The sequence below is a fragment of the Gallus gallus genome, chromosome 1 (genome assembly GCF_016699485.2).
Source record: "Gallus gallus isolate bGalGal1 chromosome 1, bGalGal1.mat.broiler.GRCg7b, whole genome shotgun sequence".
In the NCBI taxonomy this organism is placed as follows: domain Eukaryota; kingdom Metazoa; phylum Chordata; class Aves; order Galliformes; family Phasianidae; genus Gallus; species Gallus gallus.
Genome location: NC_052532.1, coordinates 71,786,934 through 71,808,756, shown reverse-complemented (window position 1 = coordinate 71,808,756; position 21,823 = coordinate 71,786,934). Strand labels below are relative to the sequence as shown.

General features: G+C 39.5%; 1 protein-coding gene across 2 annotated transcripts in view; it reads left to right on the top strand.

The window, feature by feature from the left end:
- Nucleotides 1-21,823, top strand: part of LRP6 (LDL receptor related protein 6) — a 130,031-nt gene that overhangs the window by 55,594 nt on the left and 52,614 nt on the right. For both annotated transcript variants that reach the window (XM_040647399.2, XM_015290906.4), the window contains exons 4-5: nt 14,788-14,984; nt 15,709-15,840. In XM_040647399.2, coding sequence (XP_040503333.1) covers nt 14,788-14,984; nt 15,709-15,840 — 329 coding nt within the window. The remainder of the gene's footprint in view (nt 1-14,787; nt 14,985-15,708; nt 15,841-21,823) is intronic.

The following is a 21,823-nucleotide window of genomic DNA, read 5'->3' as shown; positions in this document are numbered from 1 at the left end:
CTCCCCCAAAACCCTTTTGTTGACAAGATAGGTGTTTTTTTGATAGGTTGACTTGTTTGTACAAATATAGGCGACATGCATGAAACATCCACTGTGTTCATGTGGTATTTACTTTGAACTCTTACAGCACTTGAAAATTTGAAAATTTGTGTTGTTTTCTTCCTAACTTCTGCCTGCTAAGAGAACAAAAATTCATGCAGTAGTTTTGTAATTGTTTTTGATTAGACAAAGTAGCAGGAATTGGATGCAGTTTTAAATGTATGTGCACAGGTATAAATAGTTTAACCAGCTTTGTCAGTTCTAAACATGAAGATGTGTGTATATGGAAGATGTTAAAGGGATCGGGAGCACAGGTAGTGTTCTTCTTACTCCTGCCAGCTGGAGACTGGGATCCAGGGAGAAGGAGGAGAAAGGATCAGTTGAATGACTGGCTGCATGGGTTGTGTCATGCCAAAGGCTATGGGCTCTATGATCTAGGACACACCTTCAAGAAACCAGAAGTGTTGACATTACATGGGATGCAAATGACCAGGAGGGGCAAGAATATACTAGGCAGCAGGCTGGCTAGGCTCATAATCAAGGCTTTAAACTAGAGCTGCTGGGGGACAGAGAGCCAGAGAGCACTGTGACTTTAGGAAGAAACAGAGAAAGACCTTAGATTTGTCCCAGAGGTTTGTAGAAGGGCTCCTCTGGGAAAGCAGCCCCTCTGAAAGCCCAGCTGAAATGCCTCTATACCAAAGCACACAGTGTGGGAAATAAGCAGGAGAAGTTGGAAACCATGGTGCACTTGGAAAACTGTGATCTTATTGCTGTTGCAGAAACGTGGTGGGAAGATTCACATAACTGGAATACCACCATTGAGGGCTATAAGCTTTTCTGAAAGGATAGGCAAGGTGGGAGGAGAGGGGAAGTTGCCCTCTATGTTAAAAAGTAGATGGATTGCGAGGAGCTCCCTCTGAGAACAAGTTGAGAGCCTGTGGGTTAAGATTAGATGTGGGGCCAATAAAGGACAGCTGGTATTTGGGGTCTACTACAGGCCACCATATCAAGGGGAGCCTGTTGACAAGGCCTTGCTTCAACTGCAAGAAGTATCATGCTTTTAGACTCTCATCCTGATGATGGACTTCAATCAAGTGGATATCAGCTGGAGAAAAGCGTGGTGTGCTGAAAGCAATCCAGGAGACTCCTGAAGTCCGTCAGTGATAACTTTCCAGTTCAGGTATTGGACAGATTGAGCAGAGCTGAAGTGTTGCTGGACCTGGTGCTCACCAGTGTGGAGGAGATCATTGAAGACATTAAGATTGGAGGCAACCCGGGCTGCAGTGACCATGCCCTGGTTGTATTCATGATCTTGAGGAATGTGAGCCTGGCAAAGAGTGGAGTCAGGACCCTGAACTTCAGGAGAGTGAACTTCAGGCTGTTTCAGGGAATTGTTTGATGAGATCTCCTGGGAAAATGTCCTTAGAGACAAAGGAGTGGAGCAAAGCTGGTTACTCTTTAAGGATGCCTTTCTAAGAGTGCAAGAGCTCTCCATCGCTTAGAATAAGAAAGCAGGAAAAGGAGGTAAGAGACTGACGTGGCTTGGCAAGGACCTGCGCATCAAACTGAGGGAAAAGAAGGCAGTGGAAACAAGGACACATCACCTGAGAAGAATGCAGGGACGCTGTCTGGATATGCAGAAGATGGGATCAGGAAAGCCAAAGCACAGATGGAACTGAACTTAGCAAGGGATGTGAAAAATACCAAGAAAGGATTCTATTGGTACAATGGTCAGAAGGGAAAGGCCAAGGAGAGTGTACCCCCTCTGAGAAATGAGAAGGGAGAACTGGTACAACAATATGGAGAAGGCTGAGGTACTCAATGCGTTCTTTGCTTCAATCTTCACTGGCAACCAGGATTCTTATATTTCTCAAATCCCTGAACCTCTTGGTGGGAACTGAGGGAGTAAACTCCCCCGCACTGTAAGAGCAGAGCAAGTTTGAGACCATCTCATGAAACTGAATGCCTACAGGATTGTAGAATGCCAGGATCCTGAGAGAGCTGGCTGATGTGGTTGCTGAGCCACTCTCCATCATATTTGAAAAATTGTGGCTGTCAGGCAAAGTCCCTGATGACTGGAAAAAGGCAAACATCACTTCTATTTATAAGAAAGGGAAGAAAGAGGACCCGGGGAACTACAGGCTGGTGAGCCTCACATCTGTGCCTGGGAAGATCATAGAACACATCCTCCTGGCAGACATGCTAAGGCATGTGAGGGATGACCAGGTGATCCAAGGCTGTCAGCATGGCTTCACCAAGGGAAGGTTTTGCCTGACCGATCTAGTGGCCTTCCATGATAGAGTGATAGCACTGATGGACAAAGGAAAGGTAACTGATGTCACCCACCTGGACTTCTGTAACGGCTTTGACATGGTCCCTCACCACATCCGTATCCCTAAATTGGAGAGAGATGGATATGAAGGGTGGTGTATTTGATGGATAAGGAATTGGTTGGAAGGTCACAGCCAGAAGGCTGTGGTCAATGGCTCAATGTCCAGAAGGAGGGTGGTGATGAGAAACATCCCCCAGGGGTCAGTCTTGGGTCCGATACGCTTTAACATCTTTATCAGTGGCATTGATGGGATTGAGAACACCCTGAACAAGTTGTATGATGACACAAAGCTGAATGATCCAGTTGATACGCATAAGGAAGGGATGCCATCCAAAGGGACCTTGATAAATTTAAAAGGTGGGCCCATGTGAAGCGAATGAGGTTCAACAAAACCAAGTGCAAGGTGTTGCAGTGGGGTTGGGGTAATTCGCAGATATGTGTACTGACTGGGAAAAGAACTCCTAGGGGTCTTAGTAGATGAAAAACTCAGTGTGAACCAGCAGTGTACACTTGCAGCTCAGAAGGCCAATGGTATCTTGGGCTGCATCAGAATCAGGGTGCATCAGGGGTGGCCAGCAGGGACAGGGAGCTGATTGTCCCTCCATACTCTGCGTTTGTGAGGCTCTACCTGGAATACTGCATCCAGATCTGGGGCTCCCAGCGCAAGAAAGATGTGAAGCTTTTGGAGAAGGTCCGGAGGAGGGCCACAGATGATCAAAGGACTGGAGCACCTCTCCTATGAGAACAGGCTGACAGAGCTGTGCTTGTTCAGTCTGGAGACAAGAAGGCCTCGGAGATGTCATTACAGATTTCCAATATTTAAAGGGATCTTTTAAGCAGGAGAGGGTAGTGAAGTGCTGGAACAGACTGCCCAGAGAATTTGTGTATGCCCTGTCCCTGGAAGTGCTCAAGGCCAGGCCAGATGGGGCCTTGGGCAGCCTGATCTAGTGTTCGAGCTAGCGTTTCACAACCCTGCCCGTGGCAGAAGGGTTAGAACTAGGTGATCCTTGAGAACCCTCCAATCCAAGCCATTCGATGATTGTGTTTTGAACTAGTCCTACATTTGTTATTTATTTCACAAGAAAGCAAACTTACTAAAAGAACGTTATATTTTGTGGCATTAAAGTCTTTTAGAAAACAGTCATTTAAGGTTCCATGCAATTAAGAGAATGGGATAGAAATCGTCATGTACGATAATAATTTGAGACTGTTGCTGTTTTTTGTTGTTGTTGTTTTTGATTGTTTGTTTGTTTTAAATTGGTGCTGGTTAGCAGAAAGTTTTCAGTGTTCCAGGTAAAAATGGTTTGAGGCTAAAAACATAATGTGTAGGTGATAAGAATGGAGTGATTAAGAGATCAGACATGTATCAGGACTTTAAAAAGACTCATCTCAACTGAAAGGATTGCATGTGGGGCTCAGAGTGACTGCTTGCCATCTGAAAAATTGCAGGCCAAACATGAGACCCTCACACAAATACAAAACACTCACAGTTTGCACACAAGCAAAATAAACAAAAATAAAACAACTCAAACTCCAAACAATAACAACAATGAAAAGAAAATACAACTCTGAAATGACCACCTATATGGTCACACCTGATGAGACCACGTTATGGATTTGTCCCACAAGATAACTAGGTGGCTTGTTTCCTTCTTGAGTCACCCTTTTTGTGCTCTCCTATATACTGGGGACGGAAAGGACCATTTTATTATAACAACATGCTGCTGTAATTTGTCTGATTCCCTTTCCAATAGTGTGTGCATATCAGGCTCTGCAATAAATTGTACTGCTTTTGCTAGCACCTGCTGGAAAACGATGCATGATGTAGAAATGATTTTTGAAATGGTAATTGTGTAAAAAGAGTCCACTGATCAAAATTGACACCACTACCATCCAAATCTATATTTATGCTTTTCCCACAAAGCACAAACCTTATCTAGGGTCTCCAGTCTTTCCGGCTCCATAGCTACCTCGGTATTTCCTTCAGTCACTGCTGCATTTTCAGTCTTTTGCTTCAGACTCCTTTGTAGTTCTTCCTTCACTGATAGCCTATTGCACAACAGTGTAAATATGCTTTTGGTATTTTGTTTTTACTGTAAATGTGTTTATTATGTTCCCTGTCTTGGGCTAACCTTGAAGTGATTCCTTCTAAAAATGAGGGCATTAAAGTGCTGATCCTCCTTGGAATAAGGGGCTGCACAACCTTGTCTGCCTGTAGGGAGCTATGTCTAATAGCTGTGCTTCATGACACAGCTGTAAAGTCACCTGGATCATTTACCTCACTCTGGAGTAAGTTCTCTGGAATTAGTAAATAAATAATAAAGACCTGTACAGACAAGTAATTTAGATTTTAGATATACCAATTATTTTTTATGTATTCATTAAGAACAAAATAATTTATCTAGTACGGAAATGTATTTTTTTAACTGGTACCAAAAATTTATCAGTAATATTTCCTGGGATTGTGCTAGTGTGTTACCACTTGAGAGAGGAGAGAAGGAGAGCATAGTGTTTAAAGAGGAAAGTGCATATGACTTCCCTTAAGTGCTCAGAAGCACACACCACTTCTAACAGCATCTGTTTTTCCCTAGGCATCTGAGAAAGTTCTGAAGATTCAGAAAACTATCAACATCTGTATCCAGGCTTTTTTTTTTTTCTTTGCAATTACATCATTGGGAAAAATGGAAAGAATTGCAGAAGTTAAGCTGTTCTACAATGAGTTTTTATGTGCTATTTTTTCTCTGCTGTGACCTCTTAGCCTGTGTCTATCTTGAGGAGGGAAGAAAAGGAGATCTTCTGGGGCTGTTTAAAGTGATTCTATTTTGTTACATATTGCCTTTCAGTTCCCCAATAAAAATTACCCTTTTCAATATGGTATTTTACAACAGCTAATTCTGTATTTTGCTTCTTATCTCATTACTTTATTCAACTTTGTCAGTAACTGATTATTTAACATTAAAAAAGATTTTTTCTACTTCTGCCAACAAATCAACTCTTGAGATCTTCTTTCTAAGCTTCATAAGAAAAAAAAAAATAACCCAAAGACAAAAACCAACACACAGTACCCTTTCAATCTGTTCTCCTGGTTATCTTCACACCCCAAAAAGGAAAAGCTGAGCAGATTCTTTTTTCTCCCATGAACATTGGAACTAAGAAGCTTTTATAAGGATTTATATCTATCCCTCCACCACAACAGCGGTCCCTATAATTTCTGTCTACATGTTCCCTGTGCATGTACATACATGCTTATTTTTACTCACTCCATCTTTCCATGCCTCAGTACACCCATGACTCCTTGTATTGCTTTACCCAGTGTTATCCCTTGCTTCCTGGCTGTGTCCCTTATGCAGTCCTGCTAACAGCTGGACACGGTGCTCTTGGGCAGGTTATTTCAGCTCTTCCTGTGTTCAGGTGGGTCAAATACAGTGGATTAAGATCTCTTGCATCTGTACAGTCATCCATGTGTTAAGGAGAACTTTGTAAAAATTATATCAAAACACACACACACAAAAAAAAACCCAGGTTTTTGATTTTCCATGTTCCCAAAGGATTGACTGAGAGATGCAAAATATATTGGATAGGGAGGTGGGAGAGATGTATGCTTAACAAACACACTCAGAATGATCATGGTCTTATTTTCATATGAAAGGATATCATAGTGGGATTAGGCCAGTTTTATTTCCCACCACCACCTTTAAAATCCCTTTTTTAAGAGGGCTACGCTGAAGAGTCACTTTACTTAAGAATGGGGAATGACAGGAATGCTATCACTTACTGTGTAGTCTAACTTGAAACATACATTTTGATTTCCTAGCTTGTTTTAGTGATTTTAAACTTCATTTTTAACTCATTATTCTAGCTGATGTTTCTGTATTTATAAATGAAGTTTATTTTTTTGTGTTGCTAGCAAAATTACTCCTGGTTAAAACAGATTTTTCTTTTTGTAATCTTTGTGAAGTGTCACTGGTTCTTTTTCTGCTTTACCTTCTGTCAGCATGTCAGGGAAAATACATTTCTGGAAGACGGAGCCATTGAAGAAATAAAAAAGACCATTGTTATTAAAAGACGCATAGTTTCACAAGATGGACGGTGTTCTGGATCTGACTAGATTCGGTAACTTAGCAAAGGAAGCAGATGAGTAAAGACAAGTTTCAAGTTGTTTGTAGTGTTGCTCAATGTGAGGTGGGAGTCTGTAGTAGATGTGATCATAGAAGCTTCATGTAGAGCAGTATAACATGAGTTTTAATTGCTTTTGTGGAAGTGGGAAAGTTAGCAGTAAATAACATCTCTATATCAAAAAAGAATTTCAAACAGTTCAAAGAAAACTGCTTTTTCGATTCGGATAGTGAAAGAAAATATGATGTAAATAGGTGAGGATTTTAATTAGTGTCACCGAGATAAATTTTGAAGTATTGAGACTCAGACAGCGTTCTTATGTTTGGAATGAGTGAAAGGGAAATATTCTTGACATACTTCTATACCTGAGAGAAATACCTTTTTTTGTCTTTTTATTCCTGTAGTCTGATTATCATGTCTCTACACTTGGCACTACACGAGAATTAAAATTTAAAGATACATATTGTGGTGCTCAGAGATATGATTTAGCAGAGGGTTGTTAGAGTTAGGGTACTATGGTTAGGCTGCGGTTGGACTTGATGATCTTTGAGGTCCTTTCCAACCTGAGTAATTCTATGATTCTATGTGTCAGAGAAGGCTGTTTATATGCATGGATGCTTGGCTTCTAGCATGCAGAGGTATGGATAGTGGAAGAGCAAAGTAGGTAGGTGGTAGAAATATGCCGGGGGATGAACAAAGTAGCCTGGATTTTTGTCACCTCTTTGGATAGGACCTTGGCCATCTTTTGCTAGGGCCTGTGAGCTTCTGCACCAAAATGAAGAGGCATCATGACAGCGTTATAATCAGCACTCAGCAAATGTGTGGTAGGGTCATAAATTCGTGAGGAAATCTGCACAGCAAATTTTACAGTGATCTGTGCTAGCCCTAGGAATTACTAATGTGGCTACTCCAGTGACGGACTCAGAGTAAGGAGGAAGAACAGAGAGGCTGATGACTAATGCTCTTGGTTTGCCAGCAAGAGAAAGGAGCGAGCAGTTTTTCATGTCAGAATGTAATTAAAAAATGAAATTGGTGCATACAGGAGATGTGCAGTTTTTTTTCCTTTCTTTCTTACTTTCTTTCTTACTTTTTTTTTTTCCTGCTCTTGCCCTACTCTTATCAGAGTGAACAGTTGCTTTTTGTGGGACTAATTAAACAAAACTGGATTGCAGATAGCTCTCCTGTGAGTAGAGTACCCAAGATAGGTTGGCCTGCTAAGGCAGCTCTTGAATTAATTTCTTTTCCTTTACCCTGCAGCAGCAGTTCTAATTAATAAGTTAACACATTACTGGCTGAAGGGAAATGCACTTACAAGGTCCCCCAGGAAGTGTTTGTGCTAATGAGATGGGTTTTGAGGCCACTGTAAGAAAACATATTTATAAAAACTGTTAGAGGGCTGGGGAACATTTGCAAGGAGGTGGATGTTAAGTTTACACTCAAGCATTGATATTTTTTTCCTGTTTTTAAGCATCAGATCAAATCTGTCTGCCAGATGATTAGTTGCAAATGTGATGAAAAGCTGAAAACATTGTGTCCCTGAATTTAGAAGGATTTCTTTTTTGTTGTGTATAATATGTGAAGTATATGACATTATGTACAGGGAATAAAATACTGTGCTCTTTCTATATCTTTACATGTATTTCTGTGAGACAGGGTTGTTTAGTACTTTCAGTCATCAAGGAGAAACCAGCCTATGGAGAAAAGTCTGTCTGTTTCAATACGTCATCACTGCAGGACAGTGCAGAAAACAAATAGTGCTCTAATTAAAGCTGCTAGAGAAGCCTGCCTAAGCAGAATTAATTAAATTATTTGGATACAGTGAAAGGGTGAATTTTTTGGATCTTCCCCAAGGCGCTTTTGAAATAAAATACTGGGAAGATGGAGCTTCAAAATGTCTGTAGCTGGCTGGTGTGCATGCAGGGATAGGTTACACGTATGCTGTATGTAGCTGGAGTCAGTAGGTCATGGGTCTGCATATTTGTAGACACTTTATACATAGTGCAAGGGGATTAGCCACAGTTCATCAGTGCTTCTTCTAAGCCATGGGACAGCACATGCAGTGTTAGCTCAGGGTCCCAGCAGCTGCAGGTTTATGTAGCCCATATAGTATAATGCAGCCAGTGGATAGACACACACACTGTCTCCCAGACTCCATCACCTCATCCTGCAGCTTTCCAGTCTCCTTTACTCCTGCTGAGGCCTTTAAACTACGTTGCATGTCACGATGGTGTTTGACTGAGAAATGACTTACATCTGATTGACTAATTTAAACTTTAAGGTCAACTGGGGTTTGAAGCTAGACTTGTTACGTGCTGCGAGTGTGGCAATTGCAGCTTGAAGAAATGGCAAAAGAGAAAGTATTTTGGTTTTAAAAGATATTTTTGTACCCCATGAGTAATGTTTTCTGTCTACTTTCTCAGGTAATGAGAACCAGGCTTGTATTCTAGTAGGAATATTTTAGCAAGGATTCATGTTGAAATTCTAGCTTGATTTTCCAAGTTTGTTTTTGTTCAGTTTGCAGAAGAGGAAACCTTGTACTTCTAGAGAAATTGGATCTCCCTCCCCTGCCTTGTGGCAGCTGTGCTGTTGGGATGTTCAGTTCTCTGTTGGGTGTTCATCCTGCCTTACCGAGCGCTTTGGCCACTTGCTATTATTTCCCGTTGTTAAGAATGATAGCTTTGTAATTCTTGGGATTTCCTGAGTGCTCTGGTATTAAGGGATCTCTAGATGGAGAGAAGCATTTTCTGCAAAACATTATAATTTGCAGCACACAAACATGTCCGTAATATGCTTTCTTTTAACATATAATGAACGTTAAAAGCAAGGTCCAGAAAGCAAGCCTTTCTTTTTATAATTCTCTATGAAGAAAGGTAGGATGGAAATTCCAACATAACAGCTTTTTTTTTCTAATAAGAATGTAGCCCACAGGTACACTTAACTAAAAATTCACCTGGTATAGAGTAAGAAAAAAAATAAATGAAAATTTAGTAAATGCCAATATGATCATCTCTGAGCAGCTTTTTCAACAACATGTAGGATAATATATAAGCTTTTACCTGTAGACTGTTTAAAATTCCAGCTTTTCATGTTGTATTTCTATTGAACATCAATATGGTAAATATAATGAGAAAAAAAAATATGTTAGATATCACTTTTCCTTATTTTCGGAAATGTAGTGTTCAACACATACGTAGGTGCCAGCAAGGATGTGTCCTGCCTGAATGAAACTGGCATAAGAAAACTCAGTGGGAAAGTTAAACAGTACAAACACTTCCTCTGCTCATTTTAGTGCTATTAGCACATGATATTATGAGCCACAAATGAAAACTACAGTGTTTGCTTAATGTTATGCTCCTGTCCCAGTTCTTTGCTGCTTAAAGCTCTAATCTTCAGTAATTATAGGGATTGCATAGGACATTTCATTAATGTATTTCTTAATTTTGTAGACATAATTAAACTGTTGCAAATCCTTTAGCAAATGGTATGGAAGTATACCTGTGTTAGCAGTGTATTTGATCCTTCTTTATTTCCCCCATTCAGTGATTCTCTGATAGCCTGAAAAGCAGTTACTGGCATTAATTCTTCAGGTTGCTGAAATGGAGATGTTTTACCGGTAACGTGTGCAGTGGAGTAGTGTGTATGCATGTATATGTAAATATATGTAGTTATATGAGACATATGGAAAATGTGTGTATAGATATATAAATATTTATGTTAGTGCATTTATGCATATATATAAGGGAATATTTATATATTTGCTTGCATTTTCCATGTAAGTGTCCCACTGTACTTTACTGTTGGAGAATTGGATTAGCTTTTATGAAATTAAAGCATTTCAGATAAGTGGAAATGCTGAAACATACTTCAGGCATTTCTGCTCTTTCTGAATAGCCCATTTGGCATGGTGGCTGATCTTCGTTGTCTCAGGCTGTGGATGTGCATTCCACTACAGAACTTGCCCCACTGGTGAGCAAGGTTACTGTGACAAGCCGGCCCTCAGATGCTCAGCAGCATCTCTTGGCCAGATGCTACTGTATTCTCAGGCTGCATCACTGAATTGCCCATGTGCACAGGGTCTAACTGCATAGTTCCTTTTTTTTTTTTTTCATTTACCCTTACGTCTTTACAAACCATGCTCATTTTCTATGAGAGAAATGTAAAAGAGAGCTATAATAAAGATTTCTCTCTTATTCTCACTCTTCAGCGTTGAGAATATAGCAGTAAGGTGAACTACCATAATATTTTCTAGTCTTCCCAGTTGTATTTGAAATTGGATTGCAAAGAGTCATATAACAGTAGATTTTTTTCTCTGTCTGATAGCTGAGGAGATAGAAATAGGTATGGGATCCTCTAGAGAGAAATTTCAGAAATGGATTCAAACATAAATGTGAAAACTCTTGCTCCCTTCCACAAAGATTAAGTGCAGGTAGCCTCTGAGGTGAACAGAAAGGAATGCAGGTAGACTGCACCTGACTTCTGTGCATATCTGTGTCTGTCACTAAAACCACACTGAGCAAGACTGTAATAAACATTGATATTTGTATACAGCATTGGACAGTGGACTCTAGATCTGAAGATGTGCAGATTTTCAAATATGTGGTCTTAGGAGTGGATATTTTTTTCCTCTTTCACTTCATAAGATCTTCACTGTATTGTGAATTGGATCAGTATAAACTCTATGACAAAATGTTTTTTCTTAGCTGGCTGCTATTTTAGCATAATGTTAATCCCAATTATTGAATGTATTCATTCAGTTGCATTAGACCCAATATGGAGATGATTTTCATTAGTGTTGAGCTGTGATGCTAATGGTTTTGAGAAGTCAGGCCAGGATGATTAAAGTACCCTAGGTGTTCTGCAGTTATTCTAGGTTACTCTAGGATACCGTTGGCCTTTTTGGCCACGAGGGCACATTGCTGGCTCATGGTCAACCAGTTGCCCATGAGAACTCCCAGGTCCTTCACCCATGAACTTTTTTCCAGGATGTCAGCCTGTACTTAATGCATTCTTCTTTTGCATTTCCTTCCCATCCAACTAAACTGACTAGAAATTGTGATATTTTAAATGTCAATCTCCATGAAAAATTTTAAGGGAAATGCGTGTAATTCTATCTATGGCCCAGAGAAGATTATTAAAGTTACTGCCTGTTTAGTACCATCTAATATGCAGCCAATTTGCATACTGTTGAAGCCCTAGAGATGTCCCATGAGCTCATAACATTACTTCTCATCTCTCACTTTTTTCTCATCTCTGGTGTCTCTCATTATCAGAGCTAATAGGACAAGTGCAGCAGTTTGAAGGAGCTGAAGAGCTTAGTGAAGGATAATAGAACACACTGCTTTTTGCTTTTGTGTCACTCATTGAAATCAGCCCTGAGCTGAAACGTAAAGTCTGAAGGTGTGCCAGCACAGAGCTGTCAGGTTGTATTGGCCCAATTACACCTGCAGTGTCTCAGCTGGTAGGTTGGCCAGTGTCTTCATTAGTGAGGCCGAAACCATGGAGACCTGGCTGATCTTTGACCCCAGATGGGTGCTTGTGCTGGTAAATATCAGCAGTACACAGCAGTCCGATGCTACAGGTGACATTCTTTTCCTGTCTGTTCACTCAGGTATATAACACTTAAGACAGAAGTCCTTTCTCCTTTCCTCACCAACCAGAAACAAAGCTTTGCAAATCATAACGCAGCCCATGTTTGAGTGCAATGACCTCACAGCAGCTGTAGGAAAGACTTTCCTTGCTCTCTTCTCTTACCCTGTTGTTAGGTCCTCATCTCTCCAGCTGTTCTCCCTCTTCTCCACAACTGGGATAGGCAGTGGAGCCATCACAATGGGGAGGGCCTACAGAGCACAAACCAGATTTCACTTCCTTGCTGACACCTACACAGTGTGTCTGTTTCTCAGCCCACTTGTGGCAGTTGTGTTTGTTCAGAGGCAAAAAAGCACTTCCGATTTTCTTAATAGGAAGTAAGCTATCACCTTGTAATGCCTTGATGGAAACTGTGTGTAGGTTACATATTAGTAATAAAGCTCAAAATGTGAGTAGTATGTGCTAGTGTATTCAGGCCCAAAGACGTTTTTACGTGACAGTTCCGTATAGTTACTAACAAAAACATCACAAGTGACTGCTTCAAGGCAGTGCCATCAGCTATCTGCTACTCTGGAATCTCTCTAGACGAGTGCTGGTTTAAATAAGGTTGACAGCTTACCTTATGCATTGCTACAAGGACAGGTGGTTGTCCAAAAGTTAGGCACATCTGGCAGTATTTATTATAATCAAAGATTGATTTTTACTAAGAACTGGTGGGTAATAATCACATCTAAAAATCTCAAAATTTTGAATGAATAGCTAGGCTTGACTCAGAAAAAATGTGGCTTCTCTTGTCTGTGAAATGCTGTCTTTGGTGAAGGTTTGGTCATTAGAGGGTTGGTCCAGAGGTCTGGACCTTTATTGCATCTATCCCAGATGACAGTCATCAGAAAGACTGACATAGTCACCAGTCCTGCTGTAAAGTGAAATTATTCAAATTCGAAGGCATTTAGAGTTTGGGGGTGGGGTTGGTAAAAATGTTTATTGAATTTGAATGCCTTTATACTTGGTGCAGGAGTATGCTTTGTCACTATGGCTTCACTGTTTGGCAGGTAGATTTCAGCTGTAAATTATATTACAATAGTCTTTTATAAGATGCTTATTTTGTGCATTTAATTGGGAGCAAATATATACCTGACTCCACACAGAGCTAAGAAATAAAAGATATGTCCTACTTTCTAGTCTGAAATATCATCTGAAATTTTGCTTGGTGTAGAATTGGAACACTGGAGTGACAAGTAATGGAATGTATGTGTTTTTCTCAGGAGTTGAAAAAAATAGAAACTTTAAAGATAATGCATCTTTTTGCAGAAACTAAGGTGAAAGTGTTGAAATGACTGCAGTCTCTTTGTACTTGGAATCATTGGCAGATTATACCTTCAAGTTTCCTGCTTTAATACACTCTTCTATTATATTTTAGCAGAAAATAGTTGGAAAATAAGACTATTTTTGTCCTCTACTAAACCAGTTCTCTTACTGACTTCTTGGCAAAAAAGATGTAGATAGTGTGTGGCTGTTCTCTCAGTAAATACACAGATAATGACCTTCTTCCCTGCAAGAAGAAAACTGGGAGGATGTTGATCATAGTATGCTCTATACTTGAAGAAATATTAAAGCTATGTGTCAGTCCCTTAGGGTTTTAGTCTGAGAAATGGATGGCTGGGTCCATTGTTCAGTGGGAACTTGTGTACATGTGAATGCCTGTGCACCTTCACAATTAAGAAAAAGGATGTTGGAAGAACCATTTGTCTAAGTGGTACTTGTGTGACCCTGCTTTGAGTAGGATGTTGGCCCAGGTGTTCTCCAGTGTCCCTTCCATCCTCAGTTTTTCTATGATTCTTAATAATAATTAAAAAATAAAAATAAAAAAAACTACTGTGTGAGAATTGAGCTACTTAATTCCTGTTCTGAGGAACTTGGGTATAGATAATTAGTTTCTGCATCACAAGAGCCTGGAAAAACTGTCTCCAGCAACGTTTATGCTGCATTTTTGTGATGGCTAATGAGCATGTATGTGTATATCTACATAAAATATATAGATACACTCTTTAATTTTGTTTATGTACTTGGAGACAGGCAGTGACCCACTTTTCCTCAGAAATGATACCATTATTATGGCAAAAGATCAGTAGAACTCTGTTTGATGGCACTACTTGTAATAAAAACAATAGCTTAATTATAATAATGAATCACGAAAAGTTACATTCAGGATTTCTTCATAGTGAAACTATTTGTCAAGAGAATTAATGGAAAAAATATGGAAGACATTAATGGGTTGCTAATTGACTAAACACTGTCTCAGTTTAAAATCTGCCAAGGCTGGCAGTGATAGACATGGTCAACAAATTGCAGTCAGATTTGCATAAAACCAGTTGGTGTTCTCTTCCATTGCGCAGGGTGACTTATTGCCCTGCAGGTATGAGGAGTTAAAAGAGTGCTAAGAAATAGCCACTGACAACCTAGGCAGGGCTTTCAGTTAGTGTTCTCTTTGACTTAGTATTAGAAGGTAGGTATAAAATAGGATTCTTGTATTATTTCCCCAGATCATTCCGTAAATTGGGTATGCTATATTTGTTTCCACAAAAGAAGAGAAAGAGAAAAGTTTCGATAAATCATACTTACACTGTAAACTTCTCTTCATAAAGGCTATGTTTGAGCAAAGCTGTAGTATGAACTGTGTTTAAGCATACGTTTTCTTCCTTGTACTCTATTAGGCAAGCAGTGGTTAAAGGCTCCCTTCCACATCCTTTTGCTTTGACGCTGTTTGGGGACACATTGTACTGGACTGACTGGAACACGCATTCCATCTTGGCCTGCAGCAAGTACTCTGGGGAGGACCTGCGTGAAATACATTCCAACATCTTCTCACCCATGGATATCCATGCTTTCAGCCAGAAGAGGCAGCCAAATGGTAAGTTGTCTTGCGTTATACTTTAAATGCAAGTTGCAAACATCTTAACTATTCCTTCTATATGGTAGCAAGTGGCTTTACTTGCATCGTGTTGCAATTTCTCCAGTGCAGAGACTGGGGGGAAAAAACAGAGAAACCAAGTATTCTCTACATTGTTTTTTTTGTTTGTTTGTTTTTTAAATGTGAAAAATCTCTTGCTTTTACTCTGACAGACACATTTATGCTGCTGTCAAATTCCTTTTTCTCTTTAATGTGCCCTAACTTTATGTAGCATGGTATTCTTATTTTTTTCCAAGTAGTAGTTCCTAAATGAAAAGCAGCGCTAATTTTGCAACTCTGTGTAATAACCACTGTCTTAACCATTGTGTTAATTTACTGTGTTTGCATTTTTTTTTTAATATATATGCAACTTACTATACATTCAGCACCAACATGTTGCATAGTTTGTGAAAATGAGAAGAGCAGAGATGAAACAAGGCTCTTGTTTAGAGCTAAATGCTACTTCCTCAAGAAAGGAAATATTCAACATCCGTGCACTTCTGTACCATAAATACTCCACTACTCAACACTTGGAATTAATTTTTACTTGTTCTGTGTATATCATTTCCTTCTTTAATCTGTGTTGCTGCCACCAATTCCACCACTCAAACACCGTATGTCTTGACACATGAGATGAGGTCATTCATTATCAGAAGCATTAATCTGTGTGATTTATGTTTAACAGCTACAAACCCATGTGGAATTAATAATGGTGGCTGCTCCCACTTATGTCTGATGTCTCCTACCAAGCCCTCTTATCAGTGTGCATGTCCCACTGGTGTGAAACTTCTTGAGAATGGAAAGACCTGCAAAGATGGTAGGCTTTATTTTAAAAATCCTTTTAGGTTAAGCACAAAATAATTTGTTGAAGGGAAAAGGGGTTCTTCTAGCTTCACTACATAATGCACATTAAGGGTGGCAAACTGTGGAAAAATCTATGCTTTTGCAGTACAAATAAGGGTGATTGGAAAAATGCCCTCTACTTTTCAAAGAGGAAATAGTCTCAGAGCTGAAGAGCAGTTTATCTTCAGTCACAAAATGTAGTTGATAATTCTGCCTCTGTCACTAATTCCCTGAAAGTTTTTTGGGTGTTCAATTGTTCCTTTTTCTTAGAGAAAATATAAACCTTCTCTGTTGTCTTTAAATTGTTTCTGATGTTATTTTTCATGCATTAATGTTTGTCTAACAGGATTGTACAGGTAAAACATTTACTTTTTGAGATCTGATTTCCATTTATACACACATGCATCTGGTATTTCTTTCTGTTCTCATGTGTAAAGTTAGACACATATATCTGTCTATAGGAACTGAACAGAAAGGTGTGGCTTTAGAGATATTAGAAGTATTTCAACTTTAAAACCCAAGACATAGAATCATATCATAGAATCATAGAACGCCCTGGGTTGAAAAGGACCATAATGAGTTTCAACCACCCTGCTATGTGCTGGGTCGCCAACCACTACAACAGGCTGCCCAGAGACACATCCAGCCTGGCCTTGAATGCCTCCAGGGATGGGGCATCCACAACCTCCTTGGGCAACCTGTTCCAGTGTGTCACCACTCTCTGAGTGAAAAACTTCCTCCTAATATCTAACCTAAACCTCCTCACCCAAAGCTGCTTTTAGTATTTCATTGTGGTCCGATGTATACGATTTCAAGTCATTTTATTTTATACATATAGGTTTTGTGGCATGGGACATGACTGCTGTGTAACACATTAACAGTATCAAAATGAACACTGGGAGATTAATTAGCTCTCACAAATAACCATCTTTATGCAGATTGTCTCTATGAAGAATGTACAACAGAACAGAAAGATACAGCAGAATTTACTGTAAAAGCACTAAAAAAAGTATACAGAAATAATTCATTAAATTTTCATTTTATATTTTTAAAATTCTTAAGCTTGTTCACTACCGTTCAGTGTTTTCTTTAATTTCGTGCTATTTCATACTCTCTGTTGATTATTTTTGTGTGGCTATTTGTGACTGTGTGAACCTTATTAAAATAAATTGCTGCTTTTATGTGAAAAATTCAAAAGCATCTCCCAATTTAGCCCTGCAAGATTATCATAAGAACTTACCAGTACATGCACAAGATGTTTTTCTCCCATTCCTGCCAGTATAAGGAATAAGGTTTAATAGTAAAGCTCTGTATTGGTTAAATTTAGTCAGAATGCAAATTCATGTACTTAAAAAATAAACAACAACAACAAAAGCTTGATATGCATAAACTCTTGATATGGACAAACTGTTTTGTGGAAGCATATAGCTTAAGCAGTTGTTTCCAGTATATATTTTCAAAAGCAGAGCTGTGTGAAAATTCCACACGGGGGATGGAGAATTGCTGATGTTTGGTCACTCACCTAGTAGTGTTTGAAGGACTAAGGACAGTGGTAGTAACAAGTCCTGGAGAGACAAATGCTTTCCTTTTGACACCCTGCTGATAGGAAATTGAGATTTTTGGGAAGGTTTTTGGGACAAAAGCTTTTTTAGGGGATGACTTCTGGGAAAAAAAAAAAAATAACCCTACAAACTGCTTTGAACTTCTCACGTAGTAATATTCACAGAATCATAGAATGGCTTGGGCTGGAAGGGACCTCAAGGATCATGGAGCTCCAACCCCTCTGCCGCAGACAGGGATGCCAACCTCCATATCTAATATCAGACCAGGCTGCCTAGGGCTCCATCCAACCTGGCTTTGAATATCATCAGCTTCCTTTCTCAGCTATTCCTTATGTCTCAGAACACAAGGCTGTTGGTTTTTTTCTCCTACTCCCTGAAAATATGATAAGCCAAATTATTTGTTCTCATTCAGCCATAAAGTATACTTGGCTCACAAAACACAGCTCCCGTTTTACCAGAAATTTTGTTAAGCAGATTACTGAGACATTGAGGTATTACAGCTTGCTGTCTGTCCCTATACAAAAAGCATCATAAAAGAGCAATTATCATATGCTTATCAATGTGATGTTGTATTTTTAACAACCATTCTGCTGTTGCATATTTTTTTCCAAAAAAAACCCTCTCACTGTTCATTTTTAAGAAGGAAAATGTGTGGGGGAGAGAAAATCGAGTCTGCGCTTACTTGGCTCAGTGAATGCTATGTTCCATTGCTTACTAGAGTTAGAACCAAATTAGCCTGCGTGCAAGAGAAACAATCTGCTACAGCTATGCATCAGATCCATTGGTTTCACTTAACTGACAATCCTGCACAGATCCAGCTTCTACGAAGAGTATAAGGGCTAAGGGAGTCCTGGAGGCTTGTTGCTTGCTGCATTTCAGCATTTAGAGCTATGTGTGCCCAAAAATAATTAAAAATTTTTTGATCATTTTCTCACTCTGGAGAGTGTATACTATCTTCTCATTGAGGAAAGGTGTAGGTAGCCGACCTAGGGCTTTTGTGGGTGACCTATCACTTGCCAGAGCTCTACAGGTCAGGGCTTCACTGTGATTTCTGCTCAAAGTTGCAAAGGCTGCAATGACTGATTTGGGGAACGGAAGAGGGAATGGTGGGCAAGCAGAGCTAGCCTAGCCACAGACCACATTTTGCAGATTTAGAGATGTAAATCTCTAGTGTTTGCATTGACTTCCTTTCTTAGGCTGCTTAGTGATACCACAAAAGAAAGTGCATTTTCTCTTTTATGTGTATATTTTTAAAATTCATGTGACAAGTAGTGTGTATTGAGGAGGGACAGCAGTGTGCTTATGGTTTCTTGCTGTTAGTTTTTCCGTTTTGTTTTGTTTTTTTTTTTTCCTCTTCATACTCGCCTGTTTACTACAGGTGTTGTGAAAGTGGAGCTGAACCCTGAGAATGGAATATTTTCACCTCAGTTCCTCAGTTTGTTTCAGTACATATATACTGTGCTGAAACACACTGAAACGCTGAACGAGTAATTACAGCTCATCTTGGAATTAGAACATTAGAACTATGGGGGAAGAAAGAGGAATGTCAAACAGGTTAAAAAAAAAAAGTGAAAGTGAGGCTAAGGCAAATTAATTTCTTGAAGACAGTTTTGTCTCCAAGCAGTAAGCTAAAATCAGGATAGCTACTAAACTAAATTGTTTCATGCTGCAAGGAGCCTCTTTGAGAAGCTAACTCGTTAACAGTGTCAATGAGCGCTGGCCAGGATCTGCAGGAATTTGATGAGTGAATTTTGAGTGCCTGTTTGTGCTGTTTGCAGTGGTTTGGCTTTGACAGATGATCCTTGCAGCCAAAGGTGAGGCTGGCTGACCCTCCCTGAGCAGTTTCCATGACAACCAAGCATTTTTGAATAATCTTGGTTTATAGGAAATGTTTTTCTCCCTCTTCTTTCCCCTCGGTGTTGGTTTCTTGGCTTTTTGTCTTTTATTTTTTCCATTACATCTTAGAGTATTTCTACTGTTTTTGTGAGAGTTCTAGACAATAAACCCCTGCCCTCTTTACATCATGTTTCAGAAAAGAGTGATGATCAGGAATAAAATCAGCTATTTTCCCAACAACTGATAATACTGATAATAGAAAATATACAACACTGATAATACAAAACTGTTAACTGAGATGTGGGCTTGCAGCAGGCAGATCTCCTATTTTCTACATGAGCGTTTGGAAACCTCTATCCCTCAAGATGGGAGGAGGAACATCTAGTTGTCATGGCCACCTCTTCCTCTGTCAGTAATGTCCAGAGAATACAGTCTCTTCTGAGCACACAGTAGGGTACTCTTACCTATGCTGGCATTGTATTCGTAGTCATTTCGCTTGTTCTTCTGTATTCACATTTTTATAGAATAGAACCGTTCAGTTGGAAAATTCCTACAAAGACCATCAAGTCTGACTGCCTGACCACTTTAGGGCTCACTAAAAGTTCAAGCATATTAATGAGTGCATTATGCAAATGCCTCTTGAACAGTGACACGCATGGGGCATCAACCACCTCTCCAGGAAACCCATTCCTGTGTTTGACCACTGGTGATAAAGAATTTCTCCCAGTTTCACCCTCTCCTGATGCAGCTCTGTGCCGTTTCTGAACTGCCATTGGTGAGCAGAAGCAGAGCCCGGCACCTCCTTCTGCTTTCCCTCCTGTTAGGACATAACTGAGATTTCTCTTTTGCAGTATTACGGGCACCACTGTTCTTCTCACTTTGGTATGGTACATTTAACTGACCTGTTCAGTATTCATTTTTATTTAAATAAATAGGTTTAGCTTCCAAGTCTGACTTTGGAATTATATTCATATTAGTGCCTGAACACTTCTCTATCCCTGTGCTACTTTGTGGTGAATTTTACTTCTTTATTTTCTACACTTGCTCTTACCATTTCAGATCTATGGTTTGTGCTGAGGAAAAAAAAGCTGAGTGAGGAGATACAAACTTTTTCATGGTAAAAAAAAAAAAAGAAAACACTGCTTTAGACTTTCATTGAAGCCTTGCTGTGGCCATCCTTCCCTCTTTGAGAAAGAGGGAGCCTTTATTTTGCTCATTGGTGCTTACATCATGTTTACCTTGTATGCCTGGGAAAGTAAGTAGAAGTTTACACTGGACAGACCTAAATTCAAAAATAAATTTTCTCTGTCTGGCATCGCCAGTGATTTCACTGGAAGGATCAGGGTGCTAGTTTAATACCCGAGCTCTTTTGTTTCTGTTAAAGGAGAGAAAAAAATAATAATTTCTGATACATGTCCTCTTACCTTTATAGATCTTTTTGGTGGTGGTGGTTTTTGGTTGGTTGGTTTTTAAGACTGAGCCCATCTATCTGTTTGCACTGTAATATCAGGAGCTCTCTGGCAATAGTATCTTTCCAACTGGGAAAAGACATTTAGAAAGTAAATTTTTATTAGTCAAATATGTGATAATTGTTCTGAGGTTTTATTAATGATTTTGATTACTGTATATGTCCTAGATCTAGCACTTCTTATGTGAAGGTTCCTGAGTATGTGTCTGTGTAGTATTACTGACCTCAACGACCACTGATGGTTTTAAAGTTCAGTAACTTACAAATGACTGAGGACTTATATGCTTGGGGAAGATGTAATTAATTGTAAAGGTTAACAAGGCATTAGACACTGAACCTAAAAACGATGTCACTGCATATATCTGTACATTTGCTGTTTCTCCTTTTGTCCTTCTTTTCCCCCCTTAACTTCAGTTAGCACAGAGATTTAAATTGTTTTGACTTTTAATAGTGACTTTTTGAAGGAAGTATTAGTTCTAGGACTAATGTAATGCACCATCCGTGAGCTTGTAATCCCAGCTTTCAAAGTACTTAATAAAAGTAGGCTAAAGCTCTCAAACTCAGGAGTCTGGAGTAAAGCTTTTATGTCCATATTTAGATGCCTTAAGTAAGGGGCTTGTTGTTAGGAAAATTGCTAACTGTCCTGGATACCTCCTTTCTTGAGGTACTTCAAAAAGAATATTGGTCCCCAGTAGGAATGGGCTGTAAGAGATATGGGTGTTTTGGGTTTTGTTTGTTTGTTTCTTTTTGGTTGTTTGGTTGTTATCTTGGTATTTGTGTTTAATAATTTATGGATTGCTAAGATCACGTAGGATTGATTGTCTGAAAGATCAGTAAAGGGGGTAAGAAAAAGGGCCTGACTTTGACTATGGTACAGCCCTATGCAAGAGGCAGAGTGACAAAGTATGGAGATCCTGCAGTCACATTTCAGCTGGGATGTCAGTTGCTAATGGCTGGATAATAGCTTTAAAGTAAAGTACACTTTCTATTGCTTGATTGGAATCTCATGGGAGAATGTTAGACAAGTCTCCAGATACAGACCACTTTTAGTTCAGGAATCCCCTGTACAACATGGGTTGGCTAAAAGGCAG